The sequence below is a fragment of the Anarhichas minor genome, unplaced genomic scaffold (assembly GCF_050575085.1).
Source record: "Anarhichas minor isolate MPS153535 unplaced genomic scaffold, ASM5057508v1 ptg000003l, whole genome shotgun sequence".
In the NCBI taxonomy this organism is placed as follows: domain Eukaryota; kingdom Metazoa; phylum Chordata; class Actinopteri; order Perciformes; family Anarhichadidae; genus Anarhichas; species Anarhichas minor.
In genome coordinates this window covers 10,536,472-10,555,749 of record NW_027466449.1, presented here as the reverse complement: position 1 = coordinate 10,555,749, position 19,278 = coordinate 10,536,472, and the positions used below count along the sequence as shown (strand labels likewise).

The 19,278-nt window shown below is 37.9% G+C and overlaps 2 protein-coding genes and 1 long non-coding RNA gene across 8 annotated transcripts; all 3 read left to right on the top strand.

The window, feature by feature from the left end:
* The first annotated feature begins 673 nt into the window (after window positions 1-673).
* Window positions 674-2,950, top strand: LOC142955971 (uncharacterized). Its single transcript, XR_012955982.1, has 2 exons — window positions 674-1,299; window positions 1,676-2,950. It is a non-coding gene; the product is annotated as an uncharacterized LOC142955971 (long non-coding RNA).
* Window positions 2,951-4,436: 1,486 nt separating this feature from the next.
* Window positions 4,437-9,960, top strand: hsd17b10 (hydroxysteroid (17-beta) dehydrogenase 10). Its single transcript, XM_076097210.1, has 6 exons — window positions 4,437-4,503; window positions 6,463-6,627; window positions 8,101-8,265; window positions 8,861-8,989; window positions 9,093-9,201; window positions 9,504-9,960. The coding sequence occupies exons 1-6, from the start codon at window positions 4,480-4,482 to the stop codon at window positions 9,692-9,694; spliced, it is 783 nt and encodes a 260-aa protein (XP_075953325.1). The 5' UTR covers window positions 4,437-4,479; the 3' UTR covers window positions 9,695-9,960.
* A 656-nt stretch (window positions 9,961-10,616) lies between these two features.
* Window positions 10,617-18,419, top strand: LOC142955809 (uncharacterized). 6 transcript variants are annotated; one of them, XM_076097110.1, is made up of 7 exons: window positions 10,617-10,796; window positions 12,409-12,759; window positions 13,184-13,309; window positions 13,452-13,556; window positions 15,742-15,779; window positions 15,870-16,031; window positions 16,710-18,419. In XM_076097110.1, the coding sequence occupies exons 1-7, from the start codon at window positions 10,757-10,759 to the stop codon at window positions 16,881-16,883; spliced, it is 996 nt and encodes a 331-aa protein (XP_075953225.1). In that variant the 5' UTR covers window positions 10,617-10,756; the 3' UTR covers window positions 16,884-18,419. The 6 variants fall into 6 exon arrangements, with proteins under 6 accessions (XP_075953225.1, XP_075953221.1, XP_075953222.1 ...); XM_076097106.1 differs by having other exon boundaries at window positions 10,619-10,796; window positions 13,139-13,309; XM_076097107.1 differs by having other exon boundaries at window positions 10,623-10,796; window positions 12,412-12,759; window positions 13,139-13,309.
* Window positions 18,420-19,278: the final 859 nt, after the last annotated feature.

Below are 19,278 nucleotides of genomic sequence, written 5' to 3'. Positions count from 1 at the left end.
TTTCTTGTGTCCGGTGTCTTGATTTTTTTTTTTTTTTACTTTGGCTTTGATTTAGAAAGATTAGACACCAGTATGATCACTAAGATTATAAAAGCAAAGACACCATTATTTGAAATGAACTGAACACCAAATTGTGATTTTAATACGAGTGGAGGCAGATATATTTAGATTCTTTACAAGTAAAAGTACCACACTGAAAATACAAGTAAAAATATGTAAGTATATTCTCAGCAAAATGTACTTAAATTATAACAAGTATTGGTTGTGCAGTGAAGTGTTCCCTGTGCTCTATTATGTTTCTAGATTAATAATATTGCATATTTGTTGAACTTTACTGTTATTTTAACTCATGTGCATGCTAGGGGGTATTTTTATTTACAACAATGCATATTCTGTGACAATCATGTTTATAGCGTCGCTATCCTGAGAACCACGTATAAAAAGTAAACTTTTCATGTTTCAGCTATTACCTAATTAAGTCCTGCATTAAAAATATCACCAAATATACTTGATATATGGTCTGTGTGGCTCGTTGGGGCAGTTTGCACTTGAAGTCTCGTTCTGTGCGCTCCCTGCGCCTTTATAGACCGTAAATCTCGCGATATTTAGGCATGCCGGCAGGAACCACTGAAAGATCTCGCTCCACTGGGAAAGATGGCTGGTGGGTGATACACAGAATCCCCTGGGCTCACATGAAGGCTTGAGGTGAACCCATGGGTGACCTGCTCCCAAACAGACAACTAGCAAGAGTTAGGGTAAAGTACCCTGTGACAAGATGAAGAGAAAATGTTGGCCTTAATCACTGAAGTCTGGTCGAACTGTTGGTAGTAAATTTGTATGGCTCAATTAAATCAGCGTCCATGATGAAACAGTCAGAAGTGCTGAAAAAAAAATGTTATTGCTGTGTACTTATGTTACTATTTTTATTCTTTAAAGGTCACCATCCAGCTTCCTACTCATCCTACCCATCGCTAACACCCACTTCTTGACATGGCAGCTTTCGTCCCCCATACTTTCAGCTTGCTAGTTAGTTGCACACGGCCCCCCAAGAGTCTAGATTCGCCACTGACACGACCGTGACGTAGCGAGGCCTCGTTTGGGGGGTGGTCACGTGATTTTTTTTTTGGCGTGGTGAAGCGAGGCATCGAAACATCTCGCTGCGATACTTCTGTTAGGAAAGGTCGACACTTAGTGTACGAGTATCCGCTGCATCGAGCGGAACATCACCAACCGTTACTGGTACAGATGAACCACTTGGGAGCTGCGCGCGACAGACGGATGTGACAGCAGGACTGAGAGGTCGAGAACCGCCAATTCCAGCTAGCTGTCAGCTAGCTTGCGAACACTATTGGGCTAGCTAGCTGGCTAGCTCACTTCAAAGGCTGGTGCTGCAGTTAAAAGCCAAAATTAAATACCTCGTGACACGTTTTAGTTCTTACTAATTTAGTAGATATCGTAATGTCAACAAGCGCTTATTTGATGAGCAGCTAATGGTAACTAGCTTAAATGGCTGAGTTGGTGTCCGGGTTAGCCTGTTAGCCTCACCTGATGTAGGATACAAGCTAAGAAAATGTTAGCGGTTGCTCAATGATTGCTGTTTTAATATTCGTTGGTGTCGAGGCCAGTTCGTCACGTCCTGGCCCCCTTTATAACATGTCTTTTTCTTGTCCCCTAGGCAGTCGTCTGGCCCTGGAGACACTCCTCAAGGACAGGAAGCCTTTTGAGAAATAGGCTACATCATTTGAAGATTGGTCACCTCTCCTGTCCTCTCACATCCTATTCCTTTAGTCGTGTCCTTGTCCGACATGTTTAAACAGATAGAAGGGGACTCAAATGAAAGACCTTCAATGATTTGAACTCAACGGATGAAAGGGGAGCTGTGGGATGAGGTAGTAGTTTGTATAGTTTTAGGATCACACCAGATCTGGGAGATAACTATACAGCCTACTGTCTTTCTCACGGCATCCTAAAACCCTCACGATGGAGATCTCCAGCATATCCATGTTCAGTTGCCACGGTGACTTAATAAGCCTCTGTTGCCATTGGTGACCAACAGTGCTCCTAAATTACATCATGAACATAGGATTAATTTAGCTCGTTATATTCTGCTGTCCTTGTTTTATCAGAAGAAAACACCTGTATCATGAATTCAGTATTTCTATTACTTAAGTTTCTCAGTCGTAGAAGGAGAATCCTGAGGTATTAGATATTAAGATATTTGTAAAATTCTTGACATTATTGCTATTTAATAACCTCCCTGGGCCGGATTTACGACGTCCCAGCGCAGACGTGTCTGTAGCTGTGCTGTGGTGAGGTAGTAAGTTGTGTTGTTGTGGGGTGTTGGGATATTTGCAACCCCTAATTTGGAGATACAACTATACAACTTACTGCCTTCCACAGCGTGGCAGCATAATTCACTGTGTTCCAGCTGCTGCGCGTGTGTGTCAGATTAATCTGCAGATTATTTTCTTGATTAGTTCAGTCTATAAAATGCGTATAACCAGAGCCCAGCATGACACCTCCTTGTTTTGTCTCACCAACAATTTAAAACCCCAAAGTATTCAGTTTACAGTGATATAAAAAAGCAGAAAATCCTGACATTGGAAATTTTGAAACCGGAGAAGTGTCTTTGTTTGAAAATGACTGAAATCATCAAAAGATTGTCTAAATAGGTGAAACATTCCTCTCATTTGATTAATCATTGCAGCTTTAAACTAAGTATCTGTGGGCTTTGACTGTTGGTTGGACCAAAAGAATAATCGCTTCATCAGGAATATAAATTATATATTTTCCTTCTCCATTCACCTGCTGAGTATGTGAAGATTTGCTGGAAATTGTGATCTATTTCATTGTCGTCGTCATAGATTCTTAAAGTAATTGTAGAAAGTTTGTGGTATTTTAAATGCTGTAATTTTGTATTCACTTTAAAATAAAGGAGATAACAGTTGTACCTCTAAATGTGTTTGTGCTTTACTAAATGTCATTCTGGGACATTTATTTTCAGCCTGAGTGACTCAATTGAAGGAGTATTAACTGAATGATGAAACAGGTTGGACAATATATATAATATAATTATAATATATACATATATGTATACTAAAATAAGGAGATAGATAGATAACGTAATGTACCAGGTTTTTAGAAAATTCCTTATTTTCCACCCTTATTCCCTGGGAAGGTAGGTAGAATAATAGAATAATAAAATAGTACTGTACTCAAGTACAATACTGTACAATTCTGAGATACATGTACTTCACTTAAGTATTTCCATTTTCTGATACTTTATACGTCTCTCCTACATTTTAGAGGGAAGCATTGTACCTTTATATTATATTTAATTTAACTGACCTTGCAGACTCAGATTAATAACACACATTTTAATTAACAGATAAATCATGATGTAATATTATAGATTAAGATACAACTTTATTGATCACTGGGGGCACATTCACAAGCTACCCAGCAGTAGGTTATATAAAGCAATTAAAATTAGCTCCACATTTCCCAGCATCAACATTAAGGTGACAGTGCAACAAATATAATTCAGTAATATAATATGTATAATTCTGAAATGGGCTATTCTCCATTATAAGTACTTTTACTTTATATTTCTCTGCTAAAACGTTTGTACTTTTAATAAAATTTGAATGCATGACTTCTACTTGAATAGGAGAGTATTTCTTCAACGTCGTATTTTAAGATCTAAGTACGTCTTCCACCGCAGATAAGTCAGTAACCAAGACAAAACCTGATGAACTTGACTTATTAAACTTCCTGAAGAGTCGCCTGAGCTGACCTTGTTGAGCAGCAGAGTGTCTGTGATTGGACATCATCCTTCATATCCCAGAGCAGGCGTTCCCTCATACGCTCACCCATTGGTCAAAACAGACAGAAGTAGGCGGGGCTTAAAAGCTAAAGTCGTAAAATGAATGATATTACTCTCACACTTGCTGTATAGTATTATACTGTCCTTATAAGTAAGAACCCCACTAACAACAGGTCCGTTGTTACGTTGTTGGTTCTTCTTCTTCTATTGATTCCATAATTGTATTTAATCGTATACAATTTTGTTTTGTTCTTTTTTATTTATATTATAATTCATTATTTTTGTTTTATCTAATTTTTATTCTGTTTTTTATTGTTTAATTAAATTAATCCGTGCTTCAACATATCAAGTGGTAGCTCCTACTATCCACGTGCAGGGTGTGCTGGTGCAGAACTACATATCCCAGTGAATACATCTTATATTAAGAAAATAGTATCAGATCGTCTCCCCACCAGGGCTATCGGCTTTATTATGAACCCTTTACTATACCCTATAAAGTGACATTATTTTAATAACCTAAAATAGTGTTTCTTCCTGAATAATCTCTTGTTACACACTCCAGTCCAGCTGGTGGCGGTAATGCAGCACTAAACTGGTTTAACGACCCAGATTAAACACTAAAGAAGAAGACGGTGATCCATTCATAAACCAACATGGCGAACATTCGGTGTGTCAAGGTGAGAAAAGAAAAAGAAAAATCTCCACACTGCAACACTTACATGACTTATAATACATATAGGACGCGTTACACTTGTTAGACGCCTGTGTTGGGCTTTATGTGTGTGTTTGTCTTCTCCTTGTTAATTTATTTTCCTCGTAACTACGAAGTTTCATTGTGTAACACAACAGAAGGGAATTAATGAGTCCACACAGCAGCGTGTTTGTCAACCTTTGTCTTCTCGGTTACACTGACATTGGAGACTTTGAGACAAGAGTTTGGAGGTTTAGTCCACAAACATAACGTCGTTGGTCCCTGACATTAGTACTGTCTGCCCAAGTACATCTACTCAAGTGCTCTACGTATGTACAAATTCGAGGTACTTGTACTTGACTTGAGTATTTCTTCTTAAAGCTACTTTACACTCGTACTCCTACATCTTGGAGGGAAATATTGTACATTTTCCTGCACTAGTTACAGTGTTTGTTTACTTTTCAGATTATATCTTTCATCCCCCTGTGCATTGAAAACCATGTTTCTCTACATGTGTTGTTGTTGAATGTCTGTGATAAACTGAAGGAAGTCCTTTATGTGTTGAGTACATTCTCCTACTGCTTAGGCTAAATAAACAGCTGGAGAATGCATCGTCACAAATCTGAAAACAGGGCTGTTTATTCTGAGTTAATGACAAGTTTACTTTTGAGAGATTCTCACAGGAAAGTGACCAACGACACACAAGTTTTGTTTACATTCAGTGCTACTCACCAAAATGCATGGTGTATTCTTGAGGTATAACAGACGTGTCAAGTACATTTCCCCATAAGTTAAATATTTTTAAGAAGTACTTTAACCCCAGTATCGGGTACATACGTGTGTACTAGCTGACTAGCTCCATAGAGCTACCAGAGGTCTGAAACTCTACACATTTAAGATGAAGGTTTAGAGACCAACTAAATAATTAAAAACATGTTTTCAGTGATGTGAAAAAGATCCATTTGAAAAGATTCAGCAATAACTAATCCATAGAATTCACTGTCAACTGTTGTGACTCAGTCTTGGATATAAAGTAGTTCCAATGACAACAGTATGAACTGGAAAGCTGCACTCAGTAGACCGCAGATCTCTGCCAGCTGTGTCTGCGAGGACCACTGCTGTACTGTGTGATTGAATGAATGCATCCCAACTGGCTCTAAAGTATCATATAAGACATTTCACAACAATTAAACTGACTAAGCTGTCTGCCCGCGTCACAGCCGCTGAGTGGCGGCGATGTACTCTGCACTGTGCGTATTGGTAGTTCCGTTAGATTTTAGGCAAACACATCGTCCAAAACACTAAAAGTGAGCGCGTTCAGCTGTGTTTTCTCTAGCGAGCAAAAAAAAAAGACAAAAAAAACCCCAGCATATTATAATTTAGGTTTTAGGGGTTTTCGTGAAAATTTCTCTTTGTAACTGGTGTCAGTATTACTACTTATAAACTTTATATTTATTACTCTGGTTTGTTTTCTAATGATATTGTTATAATTTTTGAGCAATCTCTGGTGGAAGAATTTCCTTCGGGATTAATAAAGTTCTATCTTATCTTCTCTTTAAGTTGATTGACTCATCAAATAGTCGTCTAATCATTTCAGCTCCACAAACAGTTATCACTTGAGTAATAATAATCTTTACTTCCTATCTGTCAAACTCCTAAGTGATGAAGTGATACCTCTGCTTTTTTAATCAATCAGCAATTTTGATCTTTTTTTTTACCCGTCTTTCTCAGTGACCCATGTTTTTTTCCTGTGTTTTTTATATCCTGTACTACCCTCCACCCTCTGGTGCGTCCATGTCCGTGTGTGTGTGTGTGTGTGTGTGTGTGTGTGTGTGTCCCTGTGTGTGTGTGTGTGTGTCCCTGTGTGTGTGTGTGTGTGTGTGTGTGTCCCTGTGTGTGTGTGTATCTGTGTGTGTGTCCCTGTGTGTGTGCGTGTGTTGCGTAGGGTATGGTTGGGCTGGTGACGGGCGGTGCGTCCGGTTTGGGCCGGGCCACTGTGGAGCGTCTGATCCAGAACGGAGCGTCTGCTGTGATCCTGGACCTGCCCTCCTCTGATGGACCGGCTCTGGCAGCCAGTCTGGGGGACCGCTGTGCCTTCGCTCCTGCAGACGTGGGTCCAAAACACACTCATGCAAAATCAATAAACCTGTACATTACAGTAAAGAAGTTATTAATAAGCTGTTCTATTGATTCTTTGCTTCTTTCCTTAAAAACACACACATTTTAACAGATAAAAACAGTATAATTCAAACAACAAATGTCATTTTATATTTCATATATTTATATATCTATATAAAAACCCTACACTAACCTTTTATTTCTGTTGTGAAGTTTGACGAAGAGCTTTGCTAAAGCAACATGTTTATTCCAGCTTGCTGCAGACTCTATTACTGTTCTTTTGACATTGAAACAGGAAGCTGTTCCTCTTTAAATCTGCAGACATTTTGATGCTAAGCTTCCAGTTTCTTTAATTAATAACTGGTGATTAATTCTATTCCCATTGAACTGTTGCTCAGAAGGACCTTCGTCTCTTTCTGCACTTTCAATTGTCTGGTTGAACCATTGTACGGTGTTTTGTTCTCCATGTACAGAACAAACCCTTCATACAGAATAACATCTATTTGTAAAGAGGACTTACAACCTGAAAGCATGAAAGACCATTAAAACATATCGAGCAGACATCTGACAATTAAGCTTTTGTGGCACGTGATTACAAACTTGAACGGTGGAGTATATTTCTTATGGAGAGTACATCACACAAAAAGTCTCTTAATTCTTTCTCACGTTGTTTTTTTGTACAGAAGTCGGTCAATACGCTGCCTTCTTCCATCGTATCATGAGCAACTGCGACCTGATTTCTATCAGCGCTGTCCTCTGTGACAAATGCACTGAGTTTCCTGTGACTCCATCACAATAAAAGCCACCCTGTGTTTGAATTTGTTTGATCTGAAGCAGCAGCAGTAGGAAAAGGCTGTGTTAGCATTAGCTGTTACGGCTGTAGCGGGAGCAGTAAACAGTGAAGCTGATACCATGAAGATAAAAATACAATTATTAAACCTGGATTACATGCATGCATGCATTGTGTCCTTGTAATCCCTTCTGTAGTTAAATACCTTGAATCCAGTGCGGGTATGGCGGACTCTGCCACTGACCATAAAAACAACTATATAGACTGTTACAGTATAAATAAAGTAAGTAAGTAAATACACTGAGACGCTTTTTTGCTGAAAAACCATAAAATCTTTAAGGATAATAACTTTTATGGGAAGATATAAAATCTGGAAACTTGTGAAAATGTACTAATTGGTCTTGTGGGAACCGTAAGAGAAACAAAATACAGATCAAGGCTGCAGCTGTAATATGAGCTCTAAAATGATGCTCTGAGCTCAGCAGATGGCGCTCACACATCATCCAACATAATGAGTACTGGTGCATGTGATACATGTTGACCCTCCACATTATTTATGCCAGACTTTCCTCTACTTGCTGGATGCAAATTGAGCCAAAGAACCGGTCTCTATATTTGGGGCATTTACACGCGTCTGCTCGGTGATATTTACCTCTCAGCCTTCTCATTCCTCAGGTGACATCAGAAGCGGACGTGCAGTCGGCGGTGACCCTGGCCAGAGAGAAGTTTGGGAAGCTGGACCTGGCAGTTAATTGTGCCGGCATCGCTGTCGCCGTTAAAACGTATAACTTTAAGAAGGACCTCCCTCACAGCCTGGAGGACTTCCAGCGTGTGATCAATGTAAGGATGTAGATCAGTAGAAAAATGAATATCAGTCGCAGCTGTGTGACAGTTCCAGTGGAGGAATGTAACTACGTTACCTAAAGCTCTGCACTTCTGAACAAATTGAAAGTACTTGTGCTTTACTCGAGAATTAGATTTTTATGCAACTTTATTCTTCTACTAAATCATAGAGGTAAATCTTAATATGTTTTTACTGCATTAGATTTGTTCGACAGCTTTAGTCACTTCTCAGATTATGTTTTTAATCTATGTAATATGTATCTCCAGACGTGTTGATAGTTTGTGATAAACTGAAAGATTAAATGTTCCACTATGTGTTGAGAAAATTCTCTTACTTCTTAGAGACTATTTAACTAAATAAACTATTTAAAAATCCTCCTGGATCAGTCGGAAAAAAACAGTCACAAAGCTGAAAACGTTATTCTGAGCTCATGAAAAGTTGACTTTTTAGAGATGCGTGGTTCTCACGGGACGGCGACTCCACAAACACATGATGATCTTATTGAACATGATGCATTACTGCAGATTTAACTACCCAGCAGTATATAAAGGAGTTAAAATGACCACAATAACATCTGTGTGTCTTCTGCAGGTGAACATTGCAGGAACCTTTAATGTGATTCGTCTTGCTGTGGGTGCGATGGGGAAGAACGAGCCGGATGCAGATGGACACAGAGGCTGCATCATTAACACAGCCAGCGTGGCCGCCTTTGATGGACAGGTCATTTGAAATGAACAAAAAAAAAAAAAAAAGCATTAAAGAAACAACTGAGTGGTCGCTCCATTTCTCAAATTTGTTTTTGTGCTCTCCATTTCCTCTCCAGGTCGGCCAAGCGGCATATTCCGCCTCTAAAGGCGGTATTGTAGGAATGACCCTCCCCATTGCACGAGATCTGGCACCCATGGGCATCAGAGTCATCACGATAGCACCGGGTCAGTGTTAGGAGTGTAACGGCACACAGAAATCGTGTCCCGTTGAGATCTCATCCCCTACAGCGGTGGAGCAACGCAGACACACCGTCCTTGTCTTATATACAACTCTCTCTGTTGCTGTTGCAAGTGTCCGGGAACTCGCAGGCGGCTCTTCCAGCTTTTACTTTAAATGGAGTATTTAACATTGTTGTGTTGGTACTTTTCATTGAGTGCATGATCTGAGTTAACTTAAGATCTGAACACCACATAAGGATATTTCCTTGGTGTATACATCTCAATGTTCTGTCTCTTTCATCCTCCAGGTCTGTTCTCCACTCCCCTCCTGGCTGGTCTCCCAGAGAAGGTGCGCTCCTTCCTCGCCCGCCAGGTGCCCTTCCCCTCTCGCCTGGGAGACCCCGCTGAGTTTGCCCACCTGGTGACATCACTGGCTGAGAACCCTATGATCAATGGAGAGGTCATCAGACTGGACGGAGCCATTCGCATGCAGCCCTGAGACGGATGGTGTGTGTGTGTGTGTGTGTCCACGTCAACAAAAAGGTGTTGATCGTCACCTTCGTCGAATTCAGAGAACATTTTTATGTCTGAGTGTTCGTGTGTGTGGCTGCCTGGTGCAATAGTGTTGTAGAAAGCTGCATACAGTGTGAGAGAAAGTGTGTAAAATATCTGTACATCTTTCAGAGCATTGCAGTAGTTTGTGCACTCAACTTTGGTTGTTTTGTAAACGAATCCAGATTATAATAAACCTCCAGATGAGTTTGATTATCTTTTCCAAGAAGTTATTTTTTGTCTTAAAAGTAGAATTTTATTTCACTACAGCATCGTTCAAATCCTCTTGAACCAGAAGTTTGATCTTTAGAAGAAATTAGGAACTTTGACCTCATGCGAAAACATTTTTCTTAATTTTCTCTTGTGGGAAAATGTGGGAAGAAATAGCTTCAGGGATTATCCTGTACCAATTATCAGCAGATGAGTTCTATAGACTGAAAGAACCTTTAATGGTGCACGCTCTTGTGATGCTTTATTCTACTGCAGCAGTCTGCCTTATTCTGTCCTGAAAATACAAACACTCCATTTATGTGACAAAGTGGTGGTGTTTGACCTGGAAATGAGTACGGCTGCACAGCCTGGCTATTGGCTGAGGGTTACACGCCCACATGGGGCTCTAGTGCTCAGAAGAGTCCCGAACACGGCAAGAATAATAAGAAAAGAGAAAGCACAGGCAGAGGGCGGGGTCTCTCACCACACTATTCTAGTGGTTCATAAGTGATGATTGAGAGGGATTATTTTTGTATCCGTCTATTGTTTTTTTAGAGTTTTAGACAAAAACATGACATTACTGCATCAAGTTACAAGCAAACAAACACAGTTCTAATGTACAATCATACATAAACTTACAGGTAATTGACTCTCGAGTGGAAAAAATGCACAAGGAAGGGAGTAGAGTAAAGTAGAGAATGTGATGTGTTTGGAGGAGGGGCTCTTATCATTTAGAGAAGTGAGCACTTCCTGGTTCAGTGAAGACTGAGAGGCCGCGTTAACCATCAGAACCTCAAACATGGACGTTCGTCAGACTTTGATCTGCTTCTTCTTTTTCAGTGAGTACGCTGACTTTCTGTTTCTATCATTCTCTTATTTTACGATGTTATTTCTTTCAGTCGGTCAGTTAAGCTTTGCAGTAGATGGGAAACAGTTTCTCATGAGTGAAGTGTGTTTCATTACATCTCATATCTGTTCAACACACATTGTTGCTTTCTGTAGTTAAACAGGATGATCGGAGTTTGTATGAGTCACTCAGTGGTGGGGAACTAAGATCTTGAAATACAAAAATAACACTGTAGAAATATTCTGTTACAAATAAGAGCCATACACTCAAATTTTTACTTAAGTACTTAATCTAAGTCTACAGAGTAACTAAAGGTATGAAATAATTGTTGTGGCGTAGAAGCATAAAGTAGCAGAAAATAGAAATGAAGTACCTCAAAACTGCACTCACAGTACTTGGAAAATGGGAATTAATACCTTAAAATTGCACGTAAGTACAGTACTTTGGTAAATGTACTTAGTTACTTTCCACTAGTCATCAGCCACCTAGTCACTTTGACATGACATCATTAAAAATACTGGTGACTTTAACAAAATAGACTTTAAATCAGGAACGAAATTAAAGGGTTAAACTTCTAAGTAACTGACTACAGCTGCAGATAGTTCAGTAGAAAACTAATCTTGGAAAACAAGCTGCATCCATTGGATGAGTTGGGATCAATTAAATCGATCGGCATGAAGTCTTTGTTTTCATTAATAAACCTCTCATTCAATAATGTTTGTGAATCCAACAAATACTGTAAAATAAACGTGTGTTCAGAAAGAAGACAAAGCTCATTTTTGACTTTTATCATCTGTATCAGTTTGACTGTTTGTGTTGATTCGCACCAAACAGTCAACGTACCAACTGTACAGACGTTAGCTACAAGCTAGCTAGCAACAGACGCACTGTGTGTGTGTGTGTGTGTGTACGTAGTCAGCTCAGCCTCTTAATGAACTCAGCAGAGACTCCATCTCTCTCAGCAAAACAATGAAATATAATTAACAGTAATTATAGCAAAGTGTCTAAAAAATTCTCATAAACAACAAAAATAATCAACATAAATAAATATTACATCTCTGAGAAGGAGTAATAAGAATACACTTTTATGGTCTTAGCTCTTCTCCACAACTCAAACAATTAACTCAATATGTATCATATAAACCTTTGTGACTGGTAGCCTGTTCTTTTCTTTTCTTCTTTCAATTCTAAACTGGGTAATGAAGTGATATCTTTCATTGACTGGTCCACGTTTAGACATAAACAATACTATTTTTCAGAAAAAATATGTACGCTTTTTTAATCTCGAAGACTATTAAAGTTTTTTTCTTGTATATTTGTGTTTATGTTTCTCGTAAATCTGCCACTTTAATCCAGAAAATAGTTTTTTTCTCCTAAATGTATGACTTTGTTCTCTGAGTTTTTTATATTGTTATTACCCCAAACTCTGTAATAATAATATTTTTCCTGCTTAGAATGCTTAAAAAAATCTTGGTTGAAAGAATCCAAATTAAATTATAGTTGTATTAAATTATTACCCCTCAGTCACAGAGTTGAACTGGGTAGTTTATCTCAGTAGAGGAAGTGAAGTCCAGATAATAACTATTGATTGATCATCCTTTCAGCAGCACTGCGGGGCAGAAACACTGGTCTCATCAATGCAGAGATCATCAGTACAGGAACTGAAGGAGGAAACATCACAGTTGCATGTACCTTCACTTTCTCTGGAAGAAAGAAGATCTTCTGTAAGCAACCATGTGAAGAAGGAGACATTCTCATTGAAACAGAGGATGTCACAGCTCAGAGGGGCAGATACAGCATTACATATACAGAAGGAGCGTTTCCAGTACGGTCTACAGTTCTGTATGTGAGCATCACAAAGCTGACTAAGTCTGATACAGGAAAGTACAGATGTGGTTTGCACAGATCTTTACCACTCCCATCATACCAGGATATTGAGATCAGAGTTGAAGAAGGTGAGTTTCTACTGAGAGAATTAACTGTTCACTGACAGCTGCTGATGTTTCAAACACCTCGATGTGTTTAGTCTAACGATTATATTTAGAGCTGCATATTTTCATCATTGTAAAAACTGATGAATGCTTCTTTAAATCCAAAAGTTCAGCTGTAAAATATCTGATGAATTCAGACTGTCCCACACTACAGCTGATTTGAATAGTGTTGCACCAAACACATTGATTATATTCTGCATTTCTCTGTATGATTAGAAATGCATTGATACATTCACAGATAATTAGTGTTATTGAAGTGAAATGTTACCACAGATTTCTTTGTATCTGTATAATTAGTATCTGATTGTGTAGTTGTGTGTTCATTGTTTTTTGTGTTTCTCAGCTCCAATCTCTTCAAAACCAAACGTGACTCTTAAACCTCTTTCAGCATCAGTCCCATCAGCCTCCACACAGAATACAACACAGTTGAGCTCCAGTACAGGAAGCTACACACCTTCATCAGCCTCCCCTGAAGGTAACCAGCAGTCTCAAAAGGACCAGACACCAGCTGCAGGTTGGAACATTATTTTATTATAAAATATTAATTTAATGATTTAAATATATAGTTAATGTTATTATTAGCTTGACAGTTATGCAGACTTCCAGATATATTGCATAATAAAGTGTAAAACAAATTTGTTCCTCTGCTCAAACAACCACAGGTGTGCTGATGTATGTGGGTCTGTCTCTGGCCGTCATGATTGTCGTGTTATTAGCAGCTGTGGTGATATTCTGCAGGAAGAGGGCCAGTAAACCCAAAGGTGTGGCAACAGGAAACACACACACACACACACACACACACACACACACACACACACACACATTTAGCTGATGAAGAAACGTGCAGAAGGGACTTTCAGAAGTGTTTCAGACTATTTTCAATTGAAAGCTAAATCCTGCTAGATGTTCCTAGATTATTTCATGTGATATATCAGTGATATAAAATAACTATTCATATGCTGTATAAGATTTTATAAATGGTGTCAAACTGAACTTAATAGAATCAAATGAGCGTTATCATTTGCTATTTAAACTGCTATTATCTCATCAATATGCGTCTGAAGTAACTTTTTGTAAAAGCTGTAGTGCAGGCTGTGTCATGAATAGAGATGATCCAGACAGTAGAATAAACTCTTGTGAACATTATGAGAAAAAAAAGAAGTCAAGTTAAATAATTTAGAACAAAAGCAAAAAATGAGTCGAAAGACAAACAATGTCTGTCAGTGACTGGATGTTAGGTTCACATTAACAGGTCATTCAGGCTGATGGAGTGCAATCATTCTTAGTGGAAGAACATAAAAGATACCAAGGTTGCCATATAAGGACTGAAAAAACACAATTATACAATAATAACTTTCTTTCTCTAATTAATGAGCTGCAAAGTAGCATTAATAAATGGTCAAACTTGCCCATAAACTTTATTTTCAAAACTATAGCTCTAATTCCCCCAAAACATTATTTTTATTTATTCCTACTCACCCTTTAGTCCGGTCTAATTGAGTGAGAAGAACTCTTTTTCAAAATCCAAGAACAGAAAGAGGTCTTAAACTTCCAAATGTATTATGCCTCTCAGATGTCTTATATATAGCGTATTATTATATTATATATCATATTTACACAGCTGAAGAACCCTGGATAATTATTGGAAGCAAACAATTAAAGCCTCAAAACCTTTTGAAATCTCTGTTTATAAAACACAATATAAAATATTACTTCTTTATGAACTAAAGCACATTAGAATCAATGAACAACATTGAATAAAATACTAGGAGTGCAATTTAGTATCCCGAGGAACACAAAGATCCATCAATAAAGATCCAAAATCTGGAGCTCAACTGGAGCACTTAGACTACAAGGGGAGTTTAACACTTATCAGATATAATTATGCACAATAGTGTTCAATCATTTACAGAACTTCAGAATAAATTCACATTGACAAATATATATATGTTTAGATCAGGACCTTTGGAGGATGTTATCTTTAAAGAAGGAACAAAGAAACATTTCATTGGCAGAATATACAACATGCTGAAGGAACAGCTCTTACTGCAAAAGTTGTACGATAAATGGAACAAAGATTTGTAACAACCCAACGCAAAATGAAAGAAATTCTTATATCTCACAAACAGTATTACTGCAAATAAAAATCGACTCTGTCTCTCGCCCGTCTCTCCCGTGTGTGTGAATCTCACTTGAGTCGGAAGGTTTGTCAGAATACACATATTTGATTGGCTGAGTAGCATCACATGAGAATATTTACAACGCATTGGAGTGTTTCCCGGACCGCTGAACGAGTACCATAAAGGCTAGAAAAGCTGCACGAGTAAATATTGAAGCGCTCCGTCAAAATAAAATAATTATCAATTATCAATCGGTTATAGGTCTAGAGTCCGGATACAACGTCGTCTGGGTCCAGATCCGGACCGGCCCACCTATTAGTGACCCCTGCCTTAGAATGAGCCGTTTATAGTTTCATAGGGAGTGGGTCCTTTTCATGGAATTCCCCATATTGCACCACGTTTCTACAGTAGCCCTGAAAGGACATACCAGCCACTGGTTCTATTGAGAACCTTTGGCATTTTTATGTTCCCTGAAGGCCACCGTAGTTCTCTGACACACATTCTCACCACTAGATGCCACTAGATCATACACACTGCTCCTTTTTTGTCTTATATTAATGTATTTATTTTTATGTTAGCCCTATACTGTATACTATCTTATACATCAAGGTATTATATGGGTTTGTTTGAAAGAGATTGAAAGCAAATATCATGGTGGAAAGAATAACATTAAATAAAGATAATCCTGCAAACAAATAGAGCACAAAGGCAACTCTCTTCAAGAGGAGTGGACGTCTGCTCAAAACCTTTCCAGGATCCTTTTTTGTAAAGAAGACGTTTTTTTTAAAGTTGTCTCTTTGACCTGATATACTGAACTGCCTTTCAGAACCTCCTGTGGAAACTGAGTATGCTAATGTCACAGAGGTGAGTTTGAGTACATCTGGGACATCACAGCATCCTTCATGTTTGTGAAACCTGCTAATATTAATACGAACCCCTCTTCTCCTCCTTCAGGCCAACCGTGTGTACGAGGACATCAGAGAGGAGGACAGACGGAGCACATCTCCTCCTGTAGAAGTATCTACACTTTACACTTACGTCAAATACACCAAACCACATGCTGTCGAAACCTCAGATGAATACAGCTTGGCCACTGCAGCCACTTCTCAGAAGCCCGTAAGTTGCAACTGTGGGAGGATTTTAGGTTTTAGGCTTAGAAAACACATGAAGGCTACATCCACTAAAATAACTGGTCATGGTTACGATTTTCACACATTTCACAAAAGCGATTTCTTTGTCCCACACCCAAAGACGGCTTCTTCTTTCTTTTTTTTAAATCTTTTTAGATGTACAGTACATTTGCCTTTTTTGTTTTGATCCAGGTTTTGAGACGTGGTCTGAGACAAATGAAAATGTTATTTCAATGTACAGCAAAGGAAATATTTTTGCAGCGGCAGATTAGACAGAAGATTGTGAACAAGTCCTCATAAGAGGGGTTTGAATGAACTTTACATCAGTTTGTTTCAAATTTAAAAGAATTCCAAGTAACTTAACTTTGGCAAAAATATTAAGTTAAGTCAATAAAGCTGGAAAAGAAACTCCATCGGTCTATTTTTTTCATCAAGAGAGAAAAGAAACCTATTAGAAACAGGAACCAGGCCAGTTTCTGTTCATATCTAGAGCCTCACGCTTCCATTGATTCAAGGTACAAGTCCTCAGAGTGAAAGCTGCACTACAGACATTGAGTTCAATACATTTGGAGATAAAACCCTGTAAACGGTTTACATGATATGAGGAAGCAGACACGCTAAGAGCCTAAGTGATGAACTTTGACCTCTCTTTGTTTTCTTGCAGATTGAAGATGCTTCGAGTAAACTAATCTACTCTGATGTAGATTTTGCAGACGGTCCAGCTGCCTCGCTCCACAGCGCCCCCTGTGGTAATGCAGATAACGTTATCTACTCCGTGCCGCGGGTAGAAGACACTTCACCTCCCCTGTACTCCATTGTTACTTCACATCAGCCGTAGCACAGACGCTGTCAACGCCACATTCTCCATCAGTGGCCAGCAGAGGAACACAGAGGGGTTTGAATGAGTAACGTTCACACCACAATCTGTTTCTATCATGTCAGACAACTGACGTTATTTTTAAACGGTTATATTTGTTAACTGTTAGTTTTACAGTGTGATTTAAAATGTGACACATAGCAGCAATGACTGCTGGGGAAAAAGTTAATATATTTAGGTTTGAGAAGATGAGATGTTTCTCTAAGCTGAAATTTATATATATATCTCAAAATACATTATATATATTGATATATATATATATACATATATCAAAATATATGTATATATATATTAGTGCTGGGCAACGATTACAATTTTTAGTCGCGATTAATCGCATGATTTTTCTGCGATATAATGACATTGTTATGCAAAATTCAATAATGAATTCAAAAGTAGTGTATTGCGCACTTTTATTTTAAAAGTACTGCTATATGAACAAAAGTGCAATAACATTTGGTTTGCAAACACATTAAACAAATAAGGTGCTTTTTAACAGCAGTATTCCCTTTACACAGTAGCAGTTATAATACAGTTATAATGATTCTGATAATAGATATTCAGCCGGTGTTCACAACTTTATTTTCATGTGTGTAATAGATGCAATTTGAAATATACTTCTTGAAAACTGCAAACATATCTACGTCATGTTTTTTAGTGTTTGTTATATTTTCAGTAGCGATAACTAAATGATAGGCGTATTATACATATTCCAAACAAAACAACTTTAAAAACTCAAAAAAAATAATTGAAATGAATCATTGCTTTTTTGCTTTTTTTGCTTTTATTGGTCAGACACATATGCAACGCTGATTACCGTAATATGTGTGGTATTTGTTATAAATGTACGTTGGTACATAGAGGGTGATAAGAAGCTGTACTTGGAGGGACTTAGGACCCAGGGGAATGTAGGTGAAGGAAACAGGAAGAGATGGAAGAGACGCCACACAAACAGCTGTTCACCGCTTGCTGCCTGGTGTTAGAAATGTCCGCTTAATAATAAAAAAAAATCTGCGTTAACGAGCGATAAAATAATTGTCGGCGTTAATTAATGAATGCGTTAACGCGATAATAACGCGTTAACTTGACCAGCACTAATACATATATATTTCAATACATATCTATATCTATATATTTATATTGATATTGCAGTTAGACACTGTATTGTTCTGTATTTTTTAAAGTATAATTGGTTTTGCTTAGGGGATCTATTTGACATGAGAACAATGTCCTGTGAAAATATCTACCGTATTTTGATATTTAAGAAGTGGCTTTTGATTTTGTCATCTCACTGTTAATAATAACATGTGTTTCCTTACATTTTTGGGCAGAATGCTCGCTAAGGCCTTAACGTTATAGATATGGGAAGAAATTTCTTCATGGATTATACTGTACCATTTCTTACAGCATGATTTCTGTCACCCTCTTGTCATTCTTCATATAACACAAAGAAATCTGTTTTCTTTACAAAATTAAAACAAATGTGTTGTGTTTACAGAATTTTCTGGAATCCATTGTCATTAGTTATTATTGTACTGGAGCACAAACACTCTTTATTTTTTTTCAACCTTTATTTTTTTATTGATAAGTATTTGTAGCTGGCAGATTTGTACAAGTTTTGACAAAAAAAAGACATAAATCTCAATAATATACAACAATTGTTATATGATGAGCAGCGCAGACACTATAATACATTTTTTCACTAAAATATGACAATGCCATTTTAAGTTGCAACCAAGTGTACTTTTAATGTAAAATAATTATACATAAACTTGCAGATAAAGGCATTGGAACTGTGATGTGTTTGGACGAGGGGCTCCTTCGTGTAAAGAAGCGAGTAGTTGGTGGTTTGCCTGTGAAGAAGAAAAAGAGGCGGCGTTAAACCATCAGATCCTCGAACATGAACAGCGTCAGACTTTGATCTGCTTCTTCTTCCTCGGTGAGTACATTCACTTTCTATTTTTCTTTTTTCTTTATTTGCAATATGTCAGATAAACTTTACAGCAGATAGTAAACGGTTCCTCATGAATGGGCTCTGTTTTGTCACATCTCATTTCAGTCCAACAACAGATGGTTGATTTCTGTGGTTAAACATGACCACAGAATAATGTTGATAGTTGGTATGAGTTACTTTAAAATGTAGTTCCTTACAAGTATAAGTTATCGCCTCAAAATATAAAACTAACTTTTTTTGTTTTAGCCGACCATCATATTGAGATCAGAGTTGAAGAAGGTGAGTTTCTACTGAGAGAATTAACTGTTCACTGACAGCTGCTGATGTTTCAAACACCTCGATGTGTTTCGTCTAATGATTATAATTAGAGCTGCATATTTTCATCATTGTAAAAACTGATGAATG

Excerpts from the sequence above, each read along its gene's own strand:
- hsd17b10 (XM_076097210.1), top strand. The coding sequence starts at position 4,480 with ATGGCGAACATTCGGTGTGTCAAG. Across the intron at positions 4,504-6,462 it reads CGAACATTCGGTGTGTCAAG|GGTATGGTTGGGCTGGTGAC; the intron begins GTGAGAAAAGAA and ends TGTGTTGCGTAG. Across the intron at positions 8,990-9,092 it reads TGGCCGCCTTTGATGGACAG|GTCGGCCAAGCGGCATATTC; the intron begins GTCATTTGAAAT and ends TTTCCTCTCCAG.
- LOC142955809 (XM_076097106.1), top strand. The coding sequence starts at position 10,757 with ATGGACGTTCGTCAGACTTTGATCTGCTTCTTCTTTTTCA. Across the intron at positions 12,760-13,138 it reads TGAGATCAGAGTTGAAGAAG|CTCCAATCTCTTCAAAACCA; the intron begins GTGAGTTTCTAC and ends TGTGTTTCTCAG. Across the intron at positions 13,310-13,451 it reads GGACCAGACACCAGCTGCAG|CCACAGGTGTGCTGATGTAT; the intron begins GTTGGAACATTA and ends CTGCTCAAACAA.